This window comes from Talpa occidentalis, unplaced genomic scaffold (assembly GCF_014898055.3).
Source record: "Talpa occidentalis isolate TD23 unplaced genomic scaffold, MPIMG_talOcc4v2.1 talOcc4.7, whole genome shotgun sequence".
Taxonomy (NCBI): Eukaryota; Metazoa; Chordata; class Mammalia; order Eulipotyphla; family Talpidae; genus Talpa; species Talpa occidentalis.
Window position 1 is genome coordinate 117,031,390 of NW_023605083.1, and position 20,949 is coordinate 117,052,338.

Below are 20,949 nucleotides of genomic sequence, written 5' to 3' on the forward strand. Positions count from 1 at the left end.
CCTGCTGCCCGCTGCTCCCCTCAGCAGTGTTCTTCGGTCCTTCTGCCTGTTCTGCTCCCTGCTCTGGCTCTGGTGGGTTCTCTCGCCCTCCCGCGCTTCTGACTGTGCCCAGTGCGTGTATAAACAAAAACAAACAAACAAACAAATAAATAAATAAAACATGCCTATATAAAAAAAAATAAAAATAAAAATGAACAATGATGTGGGCCTCACCTGGTGGCTCAGGTGGTTGAGGGGCTGCTCTGTGAAGCTGTTGGCAGCCTCTATAGCGCCAGTTCGATCCTGGCCTGCCAGCAGCGAGGGTCCCACATGGCATGGCAGACCTCTTCTGTCTCGCCTGCTGCTCTCCTCAGCAGTGTATTTCGCCAGTCTGCCTGTTCTGGTTCCCGGTCTGTCTCTGTTGAATCCTCTCACCCTCCCGCGCATCTGGCCTGTACCCCTGTTCTTGTATAAATAAATAAATAAATAAATAAATCTTTTTTAAAAAAAGATGTAAAAAATTTTTAAAAATTAATATTAAAAAAATAAAAAATAATCCACAGAACTGAAAGATAACTGACCAGACCAAAGTTACTTTAAGATGACTTATTTTGAGAACGTAGGAGAAATTGCATAATAAGAGTGATTATTTTTAAAATTTGACACAGTTTCTAAAAAAGAACAACTGGGGGGCATCTCTGGTGGCGCAGGGGTTAAAGTCTCAACGCTATCTTGCCAGCCACTGCAGCATGAGTTCCATCCCCGGCCAAGGAGCTAACCACAGACCTCTCCTGTGTCAGCAGCTGCTCCCCTTAGCAGTGTATTTGTCAGTCCACCTGTTCTGCTCCCCACTCTGTCTCTGGTGAATCCTCTCACAACCCTCCCTCCCCCCGCCGCCCCTGCACCTCTGGCCTATACCCTAGTTCTTGAATGCATAAATGAATAAAAATAAATATTTAAAGAAAAAGAACGAGAGCTTTATCTCTGCAACTTAAGAACAATAGTCACAACCAACGTTCATCACACACACTTTTTTTTTAAATTTATTTATGCATACAAGAACTGGGGTGTAGGCCAGAGGTACGGTGTGTGTGCATGAGAGAGAGAGAGAGAGAGAGAGAGAGAGAGAGAGAGAGAGAGAGAGAGAGAGGATTCACCAGAGACAGAGTGGGGGCCAAAACAGGCAGATCTACTGAAATACACTACTGAGGGGAATAGCAGGCAAGACAGGAGAGGTCTGCTGTGCCATGTGGGTCAGCTCCTTTGCCAGGTATCAAAGGCATGCCACATTGGCTGGAGATAGCTTGATGGTGCTGTGTCTTTAATCCCTGGACCCTCAGGGGGGCCCTAGACCCCAGTTCTTTTATGCATAAATAAATCTTTAAAAAAGAACAACTGGGAAACCCTTTATGGAAATCAGAAAACCTTAGTGCTAATAAAATTGAGCATTTGGGACAAGTCCATTTTCTTCAGAGCTGTATAGCAGGGGACCATGTGTCTAGACTATGATATAAAGTCATGTAAGAGGATACAAGACTGACTAATATGAAACCAAATAAGATGAATATTCACTGAAATGAAATGGTAGCTGTAGGCCGGAAAGCCATACTGGGGAGGTAACATGATACTGTCACTTTACTTTGGGGGCAGTTACTTTGTCACATCATTTCAAAGCCTAAATTCATTTGGTCACTTTTTTGTGTGTGGTAACATTAGTTTACAACACTGTATTGGTTCCAAGATTATGTTTTCTCACCATGCCTACCACTAAACACCTAGTCACCCAATCACTACCAAAAGATTGGCCCCTTCTACTCATTTTCATTTTTTTTAAGATTTATTTATACAAGAACTGGGGTACAGTCAGAGGCACGGGAGGGTGAGAGAATTCACCAGAGACAGAGCTGGGAGCAGAACAGGCAGATGGCCTGAAGACAATGCTGAGGGGAACAGCAGGCGAGGCAGGAGAGGTCTGCCAGAGGTCTCCCTGGCCGGCTGGGAATCAAACCCGTACTGCAGAGGCTACGGACATCTTCACAGCGCTGCGCTCAACCCACTGTGCCACTGGGGAGGCTGCCTTCTACTCCCCCTTCTACTACATTTTCTTCTCCATCTTTTCTTTGAAAACCACCATTCCATTGTCAGTCTAAAGGTTTGTTTTGTTTATTTTCCACAAATCATTGAAATCATATAGTAATTGTCTTTCTCCTTTGACTTATTTCACTAAACATAATCCCCTCCAGTTCCATCCATGTTGTCACAAATGGCAAGGTTTCATCTTTTTTTATGGCTGAGTAGTATTCCATAGGTATATATCCCACATCTTTTTCACACAGTCATCCATCATTGGCACCTACATTGTCTCCATATGTTGGCTATTGTGAATTTTGCTGCACTGAACATAGGGGTGCATATATCCTTTTGTGTTTCATATTCATATTCTTTGGGCAAATACCCAGATGTTGGATTACTAGATCATACAGTAATTCTATTTCAAATTTTTTTAGGAAACACCATACTGTTTTCCATAATTAACTGCACCAAATTACATTCCCACCAACAGTGCACAAGTGTTCCTTTATCTCCAAATCCTTGTCAGCACTTATTATTTCTTGACTTTTGGATAACAAGCATTTTAACCTGTGTGAATTTAGGTTTTGATTTGTCTTTCCCTAATGGTAAGTGATGCAGAGCATCTTTTTGTATGCCTGTTGTTGGTGATGTATTCAAGACTGGTAAGTTCTCTCTTTCCCTTCTCTCCTTTCTGGGGTCCCAGGTATGGAGGGAGTAACAGACACTGTAAGAGTGTTATAGGGCAACCCTGATATGAAATGGGTTGGCCTGACTGTGGGTCCTCACCTGCACTCTTAAAAGAGACTTATAATAATACTCAACTGCAGCCACACACAAAAATGTTAACAAAGGGTTTATTTACAAAAGAAGGGGAAATGAAGAAATGAGTATCTCAGGGAGAAAGAAAGGGAGATAAATTCGTGAATGCATCCTGCCAATTCCACTGAGCTGGAACCCTAAAAGCATGCTGAGAGCTGCGAAAAACCAAGAGACCCGTCCCACCCGCCCAAGGCCCACATGTCCGGTTTTATACCAAACCGGGCTGCTTAACTCCACCCTCAGATCCCAACAATCCTCCCTTCGGTGGTAATGGAGGACATTATGGGATTTGTAGTTCTTGGTGTCTTGAGTATCTTTGGTCTGGACTGGAGGTGGGGTCCATAAAACCTGCTTCTGGTGTTTGTTCAGAACATCCTTTCCCCCTAACTATTGGGGCTTCATGTTATCTTCAGAGAAGGGTGAGGGAGGTGTGGAGAAAGATATTCTGTCTTGGCCCACTCTCTTCCCTTCATTTTCTTTTGCCTTCCAACTTCAAATACTGTGTTTAGATGTACATAATAATTATCTGCGTGTACAATGGGAGAGAAATGGGTCAGGAACTGCATTATTGGTTAAAGAATGAAGGGAGGTAGTTAGAAAAGCTTCCTACTTAGCAGTTACACAAAGGTGGGCAGAAAAAATGGAAAAACAAAGAATCACTGGCCCCATTATAAGGGCTGAGGTGAATATAGATTTAGAGACCTAGACACCGTTCCAATCAGCTGCAGGCAATTAGGCCTAGCAGGGTGTAGGCACCCAGGATACTTAATATGCCGTGGTAGGAAGCGGAGACTGCCTTCCACTCAGTCTAAAGTTACAGATCAAGTCTGAGCAGGCGCAAAACTCTGCAGAACCTGAGGATTAACCTAGTAAAATTCAGGGTGTGTCCTTCACCCAGGAAATCATGGTCCTTTCTTTCCCCCAACCCCCCTTCTTTGCCTAGGGCAAGCTGTTAATAGGGCAATTACCTCAGAAACAAAAGAAAGATCCCATGCCTATGTGTCATCCGGCCTGGTATAGCCATTAAATCAGAGAGAAAAGACCACTGGAAAAAGTGAGTGTGTGTGCTTGCTCCCTACGGGAGAGACTCAGCGCGTCAGTAAAACCAGGCCTTGCCCATGCTATTTCAGACTGCCCAGGAAAGAAGAGAAGGCGTCAGGAGACAGCAAGAGGGTTATGCTAATGGACAGGAATTTGCGGTCATAAAAAGAACCAGCCAAGAGACACTGAAATTCTAAAATCACCCCTCTTCCTGGTAATATCTGTGTTGCCCCAGCTCCCTCCGCAGGAAAAGCTGTTGCAGCCTCCATCAGGAACCTCCACCCTCCAGTCAGTCCTCAAGGATTACACCTGCCAAGAGACGCTCAGAAAAGGGGATGTGGGAAGGCAAACTGTCTGGGGCTCTGATTTCGATATCTTTTGGAATAGCAGGAATTGCTTTTTCCCCTAAGAGGCAACCCAGTCTTTGGGTTATTCTAGTTGTTGTTATTTTTCCTTCCTTTCAAACTGTTTCCAAATGTTGCAAATCTATATAAATATTTCTCACCAGGGGCCTCCCTGGTGGTGCAAGGGGTTAAGCACAGCACTATGAAGCTATCTGTAGCCTCTGCCAGGGAGCTAACCACATAGCGCAGCAGACCTCTCCTGTCTCACCCGCTGCTCCCCTCAGCAGTATATTTCAGTCAGTCTGCCTGTTTTGTTCCCCACTCTGTCTCTGGCGAATCATCACACCCACGCCCCCCCCACACACACACACCCCTCTGGCTTTACCTCAGTTCTTGTATGCATAAATAAATAAATCTTAAAAAAAAGATATTTCTCACCACCTCCCCTCTCATCCAGGGGAACAGATTAGATGACTGCCTGAGATTTCCATACAGTCCTTCTGAGACATTCTAGGAGGCTATCCTGTCAATATTAAATATTAGCATGTCTTGCAAGCAAATCAATATTTTGGCTAATCGAGGTGAGACTTCTGCCTCCCTTTCTTACCTTAAGCATCCGCAGCAAGCTTGTTACCATTAAAATATCAAAAGAGGTAAAACACCTCTGTAAGCAGTCTCTTCCCACAATGCCCCTACTCACCCTCACTGTCTCAGAAAATTGCTTCTTAACCCAGTCAGAATCACCTGGTGGGCTTGTTAAATATAGCATTGTCCAAGTCCCACCTGCTACCAATTAAATCAGGGCCACCCAGAATAGGCTTGAGCATTTTATAAAAACTCCTTAGGTGATTCCTATGTGCAGCCAGAGAGAAATCACTAGCTTAGACAAGAATCCAAGTTGGCAAAAAAGAAGAGCAGTGGTAATGCCTGAGCAGACTAGAATCACTACCTGCTTGTTCTGAATCCTAAAATGCTCTCTCCCTGACCTGGCTGATGAAAACTCATCAGGGCCTCCCTGGTGGTGCAAGGGGTTAAAAGTCAGCACTATGACACTACCCGCAGCCACTGCAGCATGATTTCTATCCCCTATCACAGAGCTAACCCACATGGTACAGCAGACCTCTCCTGTCTCGCCCACTGCTCTCCTCAGCAGTGTGTTTTAGTCAATCATCCTGTTCTGCTCCTCACTCTGTCTCTGGGGAATCCTCTCACGTCCCTGCATCTGTGGCATGTACCCCAATTCTTGTATGCATAAATAAATAAATCTTATAAGAGAGATAAAGAAAATTCCTCATCATTCATCCACATGTCTTGCTGTAAGTTTATGAAGCTGTGTTCAGCCATCCTGAATGGCACACCACGTTGTCCAAAAATGTCGGGTGATTTTCTTCCTACATGACATGTCTCTTCAGTGAAGCGCTCTTGTGAGGTGGGAAGAGTGGGTGTTTGGACTCATAATTTACTACTTGGGGCCTCCTCAGCCAAATGGGGATAACCATGTGTCCTAAGTTGACAGATCAGATCCGGTGTATTGAGTCGCTTTTGCAGAGGCAGAACTGAGAGTAACATCCATCTCTTCCCCTACTCTCCCCACTCCCAACCTGACCCCAGAGAAGCCAAGTGCTTCAAAGAAACGAAAGTGACCCGTAGGCAGGTCAACCCCTTCTGCAGAATGCATGGGAACCTTAGCTTTCTCCCTGGAAGAGCCACAGCACATACATCCATGTTCCACACACACCTCCCCCTCTTGACATTATAGCAGGAAGGATAGAGAGAGGCTGCTACCCAAGGGAGCTGTTTCTTCTTGTCACATGAGAACAGATGCTCAAATCCTAGGACAGACAGCGCAGAAATGTGGCAGCAGGACAGTGAGTCAGAGGAAACGGAATGGTCTCACCTCCATAGACACACCAAGACCCAGAGGGGAACCTATTTGAAGCACTCTCTTCCTGGAGACTCCAAAGGCCAGGCATGTGTGAGAGTGTGCTCAGGACCGACTCAGGGTGCAGCTACTCCACATACTCCAGCCGGTTGGACATAAGCACAGCAGTGGGGAGGGGATCCCACACCCAGCCTTGAAGGGAGCAGAGAGTGGGGTGGGGGGGGACACTTGAAGGCTGCATTTTTTTTTTAAATTAAAAAAATATTTTTTTTTTTTATAGAGGCATGTTTTTATTTATTTATTTATTTGTTTGTTTGTTTTGTTTATACATGCACTGGGTACAGTCAGAAGCGCAGGAGGGTGAGAGAATTCACCAGAGCCAGAGCAGGGAGCAGAGCAGGCAGAAGGACCGAAGTACACTGCTGAGGGGAGCAGCGGGCGGCAGGAGAGGTCTGCGCGCCATGTGGGACCCTCCTCCGGTGGCCGGGGAGCAGCCGGGGATTGAACCAGCGCCGCAGAGGCCGCGGGCAGCTTCGCAACCCAGGGCTCTACCGCTGCACCACCGGGGAGGCCCAAAAAAATATTTTTTAACTGAAGTAACAGTTGGTTTACAATGTTATTTCTATTTTCGAAGTATAGGGTGCCCCCAGGCTGCATTCTTTTTGACCCTAGCTCTGGCTTCCTCATTCTGGGGAGGCTATCCATCCAGCTCTCTTCTGTGGTCCTTTGGGCTTCCGAAGCACTGCCAGCCTTACACTCTCAAGTCCTCCTGAGCAATGCTGTAAAAGACACTGTCCTGACACTGTGCACTGAGCTCCTTATTTGTTTATTTATTTATTTATTTTAAGATTTGTTTTATTTATTTATGCACACAAGAGCTGGGGTGTAGCCCGGAGGTGTGTGGGGGTGTGTGAGAGAGGATTCACCAGAGACAGAATGGGCAGCAGAACAGGCAGATTGACTGAAATACACTGCTGAGGGGAGCAGCTGGAGAGACAGGAGAGGTCTGCTGCCCCATGTGGGTCACCTCCCTGGGGGGTATGGTAGAAGTGCTGCAGTGGCTTCCAGATAGCTTCATAGTGCTGAGACTTAACTTCTGTGCCCCCAGGGAGGCCCTGAGCTCCCCATTTATTTTTTATTTTTTTTTAAAGATTTATTGATTGATTGATTGACTGATTGATACATACATACAAGCACTGGGTACAGTCAGAAGCTCGGGAGGGCGAGAGAATCCACCAGAGCCAGAGCAGGGAGCAGAGCAAGCAGAAGGACCGAAGTACACTGCTGAGGGGAGCAGCGGGTTGCAGGAGAGGTCTGCGCGCCATGTGGGATCCTCCTCCGATGGCCAGGGAGCAGCCGGGGATCGAACTGGCGCTGCAGAGGCTGCAGGCAGCTTCGCAACCCAGCGCCCAACCGCTGCGCCACCGGGGAGGCCCCCTGAGCTCCCCATTTAAAAGTACATCCCCAAGGGGGGGGGCACACGGGGAAGAGGCATACTGGGGGTCTTTGTTGAGGGAGTTTGGGGAGGATCCGCCAATGGGAAGACTCTCTTCCTTGAAAAGTTCAACCTGAGGCTTCTGGGTTTATTTACTCACCACTGCACTGAATATGTAAATTCTGATGACTCTAACAGTAGCAACAGAGGCGGTGGTGATGAGGATTTGGTGGTTCCTAAGTTTCCTTCCCTGACCTCTAGAACCCCAGCTCCCTGCCCTTTCTAGCCCCTTGTCATCCACTACTCCCTCACCTCTCCCCAGGAGCCACAACAGCTCCCTAAGCCCCCTGTCTTCCAGGTCTCCCTCCCTCCCTCTGCAAGCTGACTCTCTCCCACTGCGGGTTCCATATGCCAAAGAGGCTAGGAAAGGCCCCCCGGGGGCTCTTGGTTGTGTCCTTGTATATATGAGCTAAAAATGGATTCTCAAAGAAATATTAAGACATCAAAATAATCAGTATTTTTCATAACATCCCCTGTCAGCATGGCCACTGACATTATGTTTGATGATCTGGAATCCAAACAAATAAAACCCTGCATCTTTTCTTCCCATTGTACCAAACAGTGTTGATTTATATTTGCTATTATAACTGATCGCCTGCAAGGAAGAGTCACATGTGCCTTCTAAATCGTCATAGAAATCAGTTCAGCAGATGTTTCCTCAGATGTCTGGGTGGCTGGCTTTCTCACCACCTCCAACTCTTTGTTCAAATATCTCCTTCTTGAAGAATTTCTCAAGGAACTCTAGAAGAAAATGGCATTCTGCCCTGCTTCTCTCCAAGGCCCACGGTTCCTGGCCCCCATTCCTGCTCTATTTGTCTTCATAGCACTTATCATCAACTCACATAATAGCTGTTTCATTCATTTATTTGTATATTATCTGTCTTGCAGAGAAATGCCTGCATGCACATGTGCGCACACACACAAATGCTGGAATGCAAACTCCAGGAGTGCGAAGATTTTGTTTATTTTGTCTACTGTTGTAGCCCAGTAACAAAAAAGTATGTGATACATAATAAGTACTCAATAAATATTTGGACAGCACACAATATGTTGTTTCATTGATAAGAACATTTTATTATTATTAATAATAACCCTCTCTGACAACCACCAGATCTGACTTACTAGGGATCTCCTGCCAGTCTCTTTACTTATTTCTTACACAGTACCTTCCATAATCCCTACATTTCTTTTCTACTAATTTATGGTTCTTCTCTCCACGAGGTTTTGAGTCCCCCCCATACATGTGGATGAGAGAGGATGTGCTGGTCTTGTTCATTGTGGAATCATTGGTGCCCCAAACAGGGAGAAGGCATTTGTGGAGTGAATGACTAAAGTCAGGGGGAGGGCCATTATGTGTAAATATTCGCAGACTACCTATTTTATTTTATTTTTTAAAGATTTATTTATTTATGCATACAAGAGCTGGGGTACAGGCCAGAGGTGCGGGGGCGTGAGAGGATTCACCAGAGACAGTGGGCAGCAGAACAGGCAGATTGACCAAACAACACTGCTGAGGGGAGCAGCAGGCCAGACAGGAGAGGTCTGCTGTGCCATGTGGGTCAGCTCCCAGGCAGGGGATCGAACTCCTTCTGCAGTGACTTACCTGTTGCAGTGGCTACCCACTGCAGTGGCTAGGGGATAGCTTTCATAGTGTTGCGTATTCCCCTTGCGCCACCAAGGAGGCCCACGCATAGTGTTCTTATGGGTAATGGGTAGGGACCATTAACTCTGTATTGGGATGTGACTTTCCCACTGGCCAGGGTACCCTGAAGTGAAAACTTGCCCTCTGGTCTACTTAGGCCACAGAAACCACCTGGCAAAGCCCCGCTGCCCCGGGTGGCGAGCTCCTGCTGCGCTGTTGGGAATGCTTCCTTCAGTGTGTCAGGCCTGTGCCTGCCGGAGCTTATGGGGATGTGCGGGTGGAGGGTGGGGTGGCGGGCATGACTCCCTTCCCCAAGTAGAGTGAGAGGAGTGGGGCGGGGGGAGGGGTCTGTTGCGGGGCGGGGGGGTGTCTCCCCGGGGCGGTCCTCATCTGCTCCCTGGACAACCTGTCCCTGAGCCCCAAGGGATGACCTGATGGATTCGTCCCAGCGCTGCTACCGGGGTCGAGGCACATCTGGGCTCGTGTGTGTCCTCTGCTGGCCCGGCACAGCCTGCAGCCCCCGGGTGACCGAACCCCGCGGGCCCGGTGGGGGGGGGGGGCGGCTGCAGGGGAAGTGGGGCTGGTCCTGGACCAGCGCGGCTGCGGAGAGCGCTGAGCCTTGAGCTCTGCCGGGGGCCGGGGAGCAGGCGCGCGGGCCGGAGGGCTGGGCCGGAGGGCTGGGGCCGGGCGCGCGCCGCGGAGGCGGAGGCCGAGGGCAGAGTCCGGCGCCCGGCAGAGGCGGGCCCGCGCGGGACGGGGCGGGGCGGCGGCTTCCCGGGGGCGGCCCGGCGGCCGCGGAGGCGGGGCGCCCGGGCGGGCGGTGCTGTCAGCGCGAGGCGGCGAGCGGAATGCAGCGGCCCGAGGCCTGGCCACGTCCGCACCCGGGGGAGGGGGCCACGGCCGCCCAGGCCCGGGACCCGGCGCCGCCCGCGGAAGCCGGGGAGCCCGCGGGGCGGCGGGTACGGAGCGGCGGGCGGCGGGTGCCCTGGCGGCGGGAGCTGCGGGCTGGGGGGCGGGGGGGGGGCTGCCAACTCACACATCGCGCGCCCGGGAACTTAGTGCCGCCGTGACCGGCCCCCGGGAGGGGGCCCTGCCGGGGCCGGCCAGGAAAAGTTCCTCCGGGCGCCGAGTCGCGAGGGGCCGGCCTGAGCGCATGTGGGGCTGAAGTTCAGGAGCAGTTTGGGGCAGTGATGGGGACGGCCCGGAGCTGGGGTGCGCTGAAAGCCTCTGCTGGGAGCGGTAAGGAGTGGCGGCCCGCCCGGGACTCGAGCTCCCACGGGCCGGGCCGGAGGCTGACGTGTGTGCTTCTGGAGTCCCCGGGGCCAGGGGCCGGCGCCCGCCGGGAGAGCGCGTCCAGCCTGGGTCGGGGGTCAGCTGGAAGGAGGAGGTTCGGCGCCGCTGTCCCCCCGGCCCAGGTTCTGTGATACACTCCGACTCGGCCTCTGCAGCAGTCAGTGCATGACAGAACTTGGGCCCGGACGGACCTTCTGCACCCAATGGGCACAGCGCCCACCCGGGGCCTGCAGTGGAACACCTGCCTGGGAGTGGAGCAGGCACCGCTGTTGGCCCATGTGGCACAGGGTTGGGCTGGAAGCAGCCGTTGACCTTTGGGGGTGGGTTTCTGGAGCCCAAGGCCCTCATCCAGGGGCCAGCAGAGCCCACAGAGCCAACCTCAGGGTGTCTGCCTTGAGCCTGGGGCCAACGGAGCTCTTCCCTTGTCAGTTGCAGGAACCTTCCCTCTACACCGTCAAGGCTGTTTTCATCCTAGATAATGACGGACACCGCCTGCTGGCCAAGGTAACCTGTCACCCTCACCTGGGGGTCCCTGAATACTGTGCTACTGTCCCAAGAACAGAGGGCCCCACCCAACTGACCCCCGAGTCGGGAGACTCCCTTGTGGGCTCTTGTGTCTCAAGCAACTCAGCTTAGACCCTTGCAAAGTTCATTCTGTTCCTGTCATACCGCGGATCCTTAAGGTGGGGGCAAGGGACAGGGGGAGTCTCTCCCCTTTGTTTCTACTCACTTTCCCTTGAATGTCTTCTCATCATCCTACCCCTGGACAGCTGGAACCTAGTATGGAAGGGACCTGAGTCCGGGTCTAGTCCCCAAACTCTTGTTTCTCATACACTTTAGTAAACACTAAGGATTTAGCCCAAAGAGTCTAAGAAATCAGAACCAGATAGGATTTTGGAGACCACATAATCCAACTCTTTTCACAAATGAAGAAGCTGGGATCTAGAAAAGTGAAATGAGTTGTGGGGGTGTCAAGTACTAAGCGGAAAGTAGAGATCCCAACTCAGCTCTTTTGACGTGAAGTTCTGGGTGGTTTTCACTGTATACCTGTTCATTTCTCTTACCTATCCCAGGGAACTGGCCTGGGTAAACCAAGCTAGGATAACCCAAAATAACTGTCTGTCATCAACGCAATTAGCTACTGAAGAATTATCGCATCTAAGTTGACTGTGAATTGTTTTATAGATTGTTTGGGGCTGAAACTTTTTGTCTTGACTTTCAAATGAGCTTGTTCATGCAGGTAGGGGGCAGCAGGAGACACTAATTTGTCTGCAGACGGCACAAAGGGGGAAACTCCACCTGTAGGAAACTGAAAGCTGAACTGAGCACTCCTGCCCTAGCAGATGCTCAGGGGTGGATCAGCAATGCCAGAGGCTCCAGGTCTTCCTCCCTGCACCTACCATTCATGATTTCAATTTCAGATTAAGAAATTGAGTCAGAGAGAGGCTCACCAAACCCAAACAAGAAAAACATTTAGTTATGCAAAGTTGCCAGAACTTTTCTTAAATATATAACCTTCATCCTAATCTTGTCTGAAATCAGATGCCCTTGGTGTTGAGTCCCAGCTCTGCCCCTCACTACTGTGAGATGTCAGGGAGGTTCCAGAACTTCTTTATACCTTAGCTTCCCCATCTATATGATGGGGAGACTAAAGCAGATGTTATTATTATTTTTTTTTCCTAAATTTTTTTTTAAGATTTATTTATTTATTTATTTATACAAGCACTGGGTACAGTCAGAAGCGCGGGAGGGCGAGAGAATTCACCAGAGCCAGAGTGGGGAGCAGAGCAGGCAGAAGGACCGAGGTACACTGCTGAGGGGAGCAGCGGGCGGCAGGGGAGGGCTGCGCGCCATGTGGGACCCTCCTCCAGTGGCCGGGGAGCAGCTGGGAATCGAACCAGCGCTGCAGAGGCTGCGGGCAGCTTCACAACGCAACGCTCAACCGCTGCGCCACCGGGGAGGCCCAGATGTTATTATTTTTTAAAGATTTATGTTATTTATTTACGCATACAAGAGCTGGGGTGTAGGCCAGAGGTACAGGGTCGGTTGGGGGATTGAGAGGATTCACCAGAGACAGAGAGGGAAACAGAACAGGCAGATAGACTGAAATACAATGCTGAGGGGAGCAGCGGGCAAGACTGGAGAGGTCTGCTGCGCAGGTAGGTCAGCTCCCTGGCTGGGGATTGAACTCGTGCTGCATTGGCTGCCAATGGCTTCATAGTGCTAAGACTTAACCCCTTGCGCCACCAGGGAGGCCCAGTAAAGCAGATGTTATGCTTATAGTTGTTGGGATGAAGTCTTCTCTGTCCCCCATAGAGCCAGGGAAGATGGTCAGGCACACTCAGGAATTGGTAGTGTTCTGGTGCTAGTGTAGAACCAGTGCAACTAGTGACTGGTTTAGCACACCTGCCAGATATACAAAAGCCTCCAAGAAATCAGGAAAGGAATCTAGAAGTAAGACCCCTAATTTCTCTACTTCTTTGCTCAGAGTTTGTGTTTATGCAGAAATAGAGGAGACCAGGTCTAGAGGGTGGTACCGAGATGAGGCACAGCAGCGGGGTCCTCCTGGCCAGCACCCACCATTCCTTACCACCCATCCAGGGATGAGGCAGGCTCTGTGAACGGCTATCACCTTTCTCCTTCCCTTTCTCACAGTATTATGATGACACATTCCCCTCCACGAAGGAGCAGATGGTCTTCGAGAAAAATGTCTTCAACAAGACTAGCCGGACTGACAGTAAGTGTCTGCCTCATCGTCCCCCAGAACTTGCAGATGCATACCGTCATCCTCCGCCATCTGGACACAGCTGTCCCCACTGGACTTACACACCCACAAGTCACTTCCTTTTTTTCAGTTTCTCTTTTCTCTCCTTCCCAGCTGTTTTCCTCTCCCTCCAGAGAGGGAGCCTTCACTGCCCGTCCCTCTCGCCGTCCTCCCCAGCACACCTATACCTCTCTCAGTGGAAGAGGCCAACTGTGTTGCGGGTCCCCCACCAGCCTGGGTCGGGTCCAAGGTGTTGGACGTGGTGGGAGGGTGGGCGGAAGGTCAATTTGCTTTGGGTTTGTTGACTTAGGCAGTTTCTAGAAAGAGCTTGGGGTGGAGGAAGAGGAGAGGACACTGAATAGCCTCATGGTCAGTCCCAGGTGCTGTTCTTTTCAAGGGTTCTTTGGAAAGGGAAGAAGGAAACAGAGAGAGTGCAGAGCTGGGGACAGGGAGCAGGGGCCAGGCTTGGGCCAGACAGAGGGGCCAGAACTGAAAGCCTCCTCTACTTCCAGGTGAGATCGCATTTTTCGGGGGCATGACCATCGTCTACAAGAGCAGCATTGACCTCTTCCTGTATGTGGTGGGCTCATCCCATGAAAATGAGGTGAATTTAGGAGGCTGGGGTGACAAGGAGGGTGTTGATGGGGGAATTTCTGGGTTCTAAAGGCTTACCGAGAAGGCACCCCTCCTTCTAGGCTCTGGTGGAGGGGAGCAGCCAGAATGGTCTGGGATAGTGGAGACCCCTGATGCCCCTTAGGTTCCTTGCGAACCAGAAACCAGACCAGTGCAGGAGCCTCTGTGTCTTTCTTAAATGTCACTAGAAGGGATATACTCGATGTCCTACAAGGGCACACCCATGCTTCCTGCCTATACATGGCAGGTGGCCTCTGAGGTTGAGCTGCAGGCTGTCTCTGGCCCTGTCCTCTCTGAGAAGGGAGTCCTGCCCAGCCCTGCCCACACAGCCAGCTCTGAGGTCCCCTTCCAGCCTCTTCAACCTCAAGCTCTGTTGTTTTCTCCTCCTGTATCCGCCCACGCCCAGCTGATGCTGATGGCTGTTCTCACCTGCCTGTTTGAGTCCCTGAACCACATGCTGAGGTGAGTGCAGTCCTCGCCCTCTGAGCCCCCAGCCTGCAGACCTTGATACGTCACAGAGGCAGGGCCCTGTCATTCCTGCTTTCTTCCTCAAGTCCCCACCGGACTACGACTGGAGCTGGAGATCCTCCTCCAAGGCCCGGCCATTTTCCTGAGCACCGTGGTATCACCCAGAGCAGAACCATCTGGAGGCTATGGCCAGAAAATGAGGTCTAGAGAAGCTGAGGCGTTTGCCTGTGGGCATAAGTTAGTCATAGTGGACTAAAGGTCCAAACTCAGATTTTTGGACTTGAGGCTCAGGGTGGTTGTCACTGCAGCCCCATTCAGTTATCTGGTATCTGTCTCAGTCAACGGCCTGGATAAGCCAAACTAGGATACTCCAAAATAAATGTTCCCAGTCAACACAATGAGCTCTACAGCAGAGCCACAGCATCGCAGCTAGCTGTGAAATGCACTAGCGTGCCATGGCGGGGCCACGCTTATGTCCCAAGTATGGGGCTCGGGCAAGGGAGGCTTAGGGAAGCAGCCCTCTGCTTAGGAATTCCTCACACAGCTGCCGCCCTCACCCCCACTGCCCTGGCCCCTTGACATTCTCCTCCCCAATGCCTGTAGGGGGGTAGCGGGGGAGGAAGCAGTCTTGTCTAGGCAGGACCTGGCCCTGGAGGCTCAGGAGCTGTGTCTGCCTTCAGGAAGAACGTGGAGAAGCGCTGGTTGCTGGAGAACATGGACGGAGCCTTCTTGGTGCTGGACGAGATTGTGGATGGCGGGTGAGGACGGGGTGGAGGCGGAAGGGGTGGGGTGGAGGGAAGGGGGTGTCCAGGCACATTCTCACAGGGAAAAAGCATGGAGGGTCTTCGGTCTGGATTACACCCAGTTGTTGCTGGCCCTCTGGCCAATTTCGCTCTCCTTCCCGGCATCATATCCCTGGCGGTCCTGTGCCCCCACCCCGCTCGTGAGGAAGGAGCTTGATTTCACTGTCAGCCAAAGTCAAGCAACCAAGAAAAGCAACTGGTTTCTGATGATGGCTGACAGCTGAAGGGGCGGGTTTGGGGGGAATGGTTTGGCTCCAGTAGCCAGAAGCAGCAGGCAGCCTCGGAGCCCCCCTAAAAGGACTTCATTCAGGCAGAGCCCTGTCAACGGCTCGCCTCCAGCTCTCAGAGCTCTGTCCACATCAACTAGATACATGGCCCTGACCCGCAACCTGCTCCCCTGAGCCTCAGTTTCCCCATCTTTCAGGTGGGGCTATGGGAACTGCATCACAGGGCTGTGGGGTTAAATGGGGTGATATGGGCAAAGCCCATGATTCCTGTTCAAAAAATGCCACCTCCTGTAGGTACGCTACTACAGTTGCCACTCGAGCACCCCGGAGCTGAACTGCCTGGGTTCGCTTCTACACAGGATTTTTTTCTATCTGTGGATTCTGTTGTTACAAATTCAGCCAACCTCATGGGGATACAGAGGCGCTGGTAGGGAGGGCGACGATAAAGCAATACTCAGATTTGGACTGCCCCATGGATTTGGTGTCCCTAAGCTCCTGAGTGTTCAAGGCCAACTGCATATTCTTGGGAAGCTGGGAGCCCTGATTGGCAGGGAGGCAACATTCGGGAGAAAAAGCGCTCCGGTTCTAGGGCGCAGGGTAACCGAAACTGACCGCTGTAAAGACTCCCATATGCCTCTGTCCTTCATCCATTCTCGGGATGAGGAGCCAGAGGTTCAGCGATTCAACTGACTTGCCCAAGGTCACATAGCGAGGAAGGAGCAGGCGCAAGATCTCAAACCAGAGATTGTACTCCCCATTGTGCTGTACCCACACACTGCCTGGAAGCAGGGGGTGGGGGAGGGGGGTGTGGGTGGCGGGAGCCATTGTCTGGGAGATGGACTGTGGAGCTCCCCCTCCGTCCCTCTGCAGCTGTCTGCCTGGTACTGCAGGACCTTGTCCTAACTGCTAGGGCCCCAAAATGAGTAGGACCAGGTTTTCTGGAACCAGAGTATATACAATTTGTTGAGCCCTCTTTAAGGAAAACACACACACACAATTACAAATACAAAATGAAGTGTAGGACCGCAGCAGGGCCCCAGAGGAGGAGGCTATAAGCTGCAAAAACCGCCCAGCCTCTGCTCCCTCCAAAGAAAATGGGGGACATATCAGTCCAAAGGCAGCACCTGCACTGGAGCCTTGGCCTGTGATGCTTCTGTCTGTGTGGATGAAGGCGAGGGAGCCTGGGGCTGGGGGTGCCCAGAGATGGGGTCTACTGGGGGCTCTCAGGAAATGTCTGCTCTTCCCTGGGACTGCTACAAAAGCAAAACCGGACTTGTGTCACATGACCCTGACAGGGTGAGGAGGACTCATACAGTCCTGGGGTCTCCCCACCCACAGTGAGCGCCCTCACACTCCACCCTGGCACACACCCACTAACAGCCACAGAGCGCCCCCAGTGCACCATCAAAGAGTGCTGTTAGCAGAGAGAAGCCTCGATGTTTGGGTGACTCAAAAAGGAAGAGATTCTGATTTGGGGGATTCCATTTCTTTGTGTATGGTTTAGCATAAGATGACAGTGAAACAAGATAGGTACCCCATGGGGCTTCCTTTTCCCCATCTGATTCTGCTCTAGACTGAGAAGGTGAAGTGAACTTTCAGGAGCTCTGAGTGTTGAGTCTCTGCTTTCCCTTGTTCATTCTAGACGCAATCCATCACCTCATTTGAGCCTTTGCTCAGCCCACCAAGTATGTGGGCTCCTGGGTTTGACTGGAGAGGAGTCAGAGTAAAGGCCCCTCCAGGGGAAGGGGGCGTTCCCACTGGAAATAGCCAAGAAACCCCACAGCAGGGGATCTTGCTGGGTATGTTGGGGCAGGGAAGAGCTTCACAGGGAGAAGAGGCACAGGGGAGAGTCATACCACCTCTCCCCCCACCCCATTTTTTCTCTCATTTTGTAGAGTGATTCTGGAGAGCGACCCCCAGCAAGTGGTCCAGAAAGTGAATTTTAGGGTAAGAAGCTTCCTGCTCCCACCCCCTCCAACTCTCACTCTTCCAGCCTGCCACCCCATCCCCATCTCTTGTCCTCCCTGTTCATGGGGTTCCCAGGGCCGGGATGGTGGGGACCTAAGCGCCTTTAGCAGAAGCAGTCACCAGGTTGATGCATATACGGGGGAGTGGCAGTTTTAGGGTGCTGTCGTAAATGAGATACCCTGTCCTCTCCCACGGCGGCATCGCCAAGCACCTCCCCATCCACACTGGTGGGAAGTATGGGTTGGGGAAATCAACAAATCCTTAAAGCAACACTAGGAAGCTGCCTCGGTCTTGAGGTTGGGGAGTGGGGCTATAGCTAGATTCTCCCTAGTTGGGCTTCCGTGTCTGGATGAAGCCCTTCTTCCACCTTTATTCCCCTTCACTGCCTCACCCTCCTTGTGCCACAGACTGGCCCCAGGGGTCCTGGCTTCCAAAGGATAGGACTCAGTTCTGGATCCCCTAATCACTGCTCCACTGCCCCCCACCCCGCCCCTTTCTCCCATCTCTCTGCACCCAAAACCTTCACTTACCCTGACTACTCCATGATTCTGCTTTCCGCAGGCAGATGACAGCGGCTTGACTGAACAGAGCGTGGCCCAGGTAGGCCTCCTGCATCTTCCATGGCCAGCAACAGGCCTGAGAAAGGAGAGCAGGGCATCCTAAGGGGCCCTGTGTCCCTGTCAAGGCTGAGAAGTCAGGGGTGTGGGGGCAGGGATGGGCAGTGACAGGGCACCTCTTGGAGGGTCACAGAGTGGAATGGGCTAGGCTGAGTGCCTACCCAGCAGCCCGCCTCATGTCCTGGCATGTAGCACACTGAACTGAGGTGAGCTGCCCACCCTGGAGGTGGCTGGGTCGCTTGTTCCCCAAACCAATCTGGTGACTCTAGTCCTTGATCTTCGCCCCCAACCCAGAAACCTCTCTTATTTAGAATTGTTAAGGAACCCTTAAACCAGATATAGGATCTAGCTTTCTCTACTCACCAATTGCCCCCTGACCTAAGTGACTTGGCTGTGGGAACTTCTACCCCTTACAGTCCCCAGTCCTCTCTGGGGGTGCATGTGGAGCAAGGGAGTTCCTGGATCTGTGGCCTGACTGATTTCACAGCTGCGCAAACTTCCTGCTGTCAGGCTGATGCTTGACCTCTGTTCTGTCTGCCCGCAGGTCTCTCTATGCAGACTAATCCTGCTTTTACGGAGCTTCCCGCCCTGGCACTAACTACCTCCTGCTGTGGGTGTGCAGGCCAAAATGGTCATGCGCCATCCCATGTGGAGCCCAGGTGTGGTGTCCACTTTCCATGCCTGCCCTTGGTGCGCTCGCTGCCTTTCCTCCTCCCGATCCTCACGCCTCCCCGGGACCTGCTGGGGTGAATGCAGCTGTATGGTGATTTTCAGGGCAGAAAGAGATTAAGGGGCAGTGAGCACAGCACATTAAAAACACCTCCCAGGCTGTATGCCCCGCCTCACTACCTACACGCTGGGTGACCTTGGGCAAGTTACTCATCCTCTGTGGGCCTCAGAGAATCACGGGACCCTCCTCATAGTTATAAGAATGAACTGAGTGAATGCCTGGAAAGCTCTTAGCACATCTCCTGTTTTTCAAAAGGGGGAAAGAATGAAGGTTTAGCACTTTCAATGAAATTTTTCAGTCAAAACCAAGGAAGATGCAAGTAATGAGTGAGAGATAAAATGAGGAGAAAGTTAGAAGTTGGCTAGAAGAAGAGGGAACACCCCAGGGCGAGACTGTGCAGGAGGCTGGGACTGTGTGGAATGGACCATTGTGGGAGGAGATGAGGCTTGTTGGCTGGAGGGACAATTGGAGGGACAAGGCTGGGGTCCTCACGGTGCTGACATCATGTGTGCACAGTTGTATGAAAACCAGATGGAGACTGTTTCCTCAGCAGGACTGAAAGTGAACACATCTGAATGCAGGTGTTGGCAGCAGTGCCCGGCCAGCCACCCTTTGCCAGCTGTGCCACATCAGCAGCAGATGGGGTGGGGTGTTGAGGGCACAATGCCAGTCAAGGCCAGAGCTAAGGGTTTCTGAGGTATCCGGGCACAGGAAGTGTCAGGCCTGGGTCCACTTTGCCTGGACGTGGCACTGTGGGCGGGAGCGGCCTGAAGTGGGGCAGGCAGGCTGGCTGCCACACCCCAGGCTGCAGATGTGGGAGCTGGAGGCCTGGGCAGGCCTGGGCCTGGCCAGGGAGCTGGCTGCAGCCTGTTTGGGCTGCTCTTTCTGTCTTTAAGGCCTAGCCCCGCTTACGCCAGCAGAGATGAGCTGCTGCCACCTAGTGACTGGGGGTTGCAGGACACTTAGGGAAGGGGGCCTGTAGACCTCCCTTTAACGGCCGTGTGAAGGCACTTAACATTCCCCCCAATTCTTTCTCTCAACCTATCCCCACCCAGGTTCTTCAGTCTGCCAAGGAGCAAATTAAATGGTCATTACTGAAATGAAAGCTATGCATTCAAATCTCCCTGCCTCCGGACCATTTCTCCAATCCTGGCAGACTCCAAGGGACAGGAGAGACCCTCCCTCTGCATCCCCATGCCCTCCCAGAATTGGCTCCCAGGGTCTTCTGCCAGGGACTCTGAGATGCACAGGGTTGGCCTCAGCACTGAACCACCCCCTCTCGCTGCCCCGAGAACCGCTAGGGCCACTAGAACCAGCTGAGCGGCCTTAACGCAGCCCTTTGACACCCCCGGCCCCAGAGCCCTAATAAACCCGCATTTGCCTCCTGCCCATGGTTTCCTTTCTCTCGGCCTGGGAAGTGTGCGCGCGTGATCCAGTAAAGCTTCCTGGGCTTTCTGTGGCTCATCTTCCCGTGGCCAGCGCCAGGGTGTATCCTGGTGGCTGTGTCGTGGGAGGTGGGGGGGCTGCCAGGGGAAAGGGAGGTTTAACTTCGTGAAGGGGCAGGGCACTAACGCCCGAGTCCCATCTTGGCGCCAGGGCTGGGTATGGCAGTGACGTTAAGAGTGGGAGTGGCGCAGTTTGGGGGAGGGGTGGAAGGCGGCGGAGAAGGGACCCCCCAATGGCGCATGCTTCCGAGAAAAGGCCCGCCAGAGCGGGGGCGCACTTGGTGGCCCCCTGGGGACTCGTGGCGTCAGTTTTTCCATCCCCAGCCTCCAGAAGGGAAGGGCGTGGGGCTTCCTCTGGGCAAGCTAAGCCACAGCTTGCCTGTTTTTCTTGGCACGCCGGGGAGCGGAATTCCTACACTGGCACGAGCCCCGGGCACTGGGGCCGGCGAGCCGCGAGGGGACGGGCCAGCCCCCGCGCGTGTGTGCAGAGCCCCAGTGCGCCCCGTGGGGGTGGAAATCGCGGGCAGGTCGGGACGAGAAGGGCGCAGGAGGATCCCGGCCGCCAGCAGGCAGGAGGGAGGCGCAAAGTCCTGCAGGTGGACGCGACCCCCCAGCTCTGTTCCCGGCCCAAACACCCCCACCCCGGCCCCACCTCGTTTCTCCCTCTCTTTCTCGAACGCATACTTTTTCTGAGTCCACGTAACTACTACCGTCAGGTCCCGCCGT

At 52.4% G+C, this 20,949-nt stretch overlaps 1 protein-coding gene across 1 annotated transcript; it reads left to right on the plus strand.

The window, feature by feature from the left end:
- Positions 1-10,123: 10,123 nt before the first annotated feature.
- Positions 10,124-20,199, plus strand: COPZ2 (COPI coat complex subunit zeta 2). Its single transcript, XM_037493677.2, has 9 exons — positions 10,124-10,234; positions 10,998-11,072; positions 13,224-13,305; positions 13,845-13,936; positions 14,372-14,427; positions 15,114-15,191; positions 17,359-17,410; positions 17,993-18,031; positions 19,834-20,199. Exons 1-9 carry the CDS (start codon positions 10,124-10,126, stop codon positions 19,879-19,881), a joined length of 633 nt encoding a protein of 210 aa, XP_037349574.1. The 3' UTR covers positions 19,882-20,199.
- Positions 20,200-20,949: the final 750 nt, after the last annotated feature.

Excerpts from the sequence above, each read along its gene's own strand:
- COPZ2 (XM_037493677.2), top strand. The coding sequence starts at position 10,124 with ATGCAGCGGCCCGAGGCCTGGCCACGTCCGCACCCGGGGGAGGGGGCC. Across the intron at positions 13,306-13,844 it reads CAAGACTAGCCGGACTGACA|GTGAGATCGCATTTTTCGGG; the intron begins GTAAGTGTCTGC and ends CTCTACTTCCAG. Across the intron at positions 13,937-14,371 it reads GCTCATCCCATGAAAATGAG|CTGATGCTGATGGCTGTTCT; the intron begins GTGAATTTAGGA and ends GCCCACGCCCAG.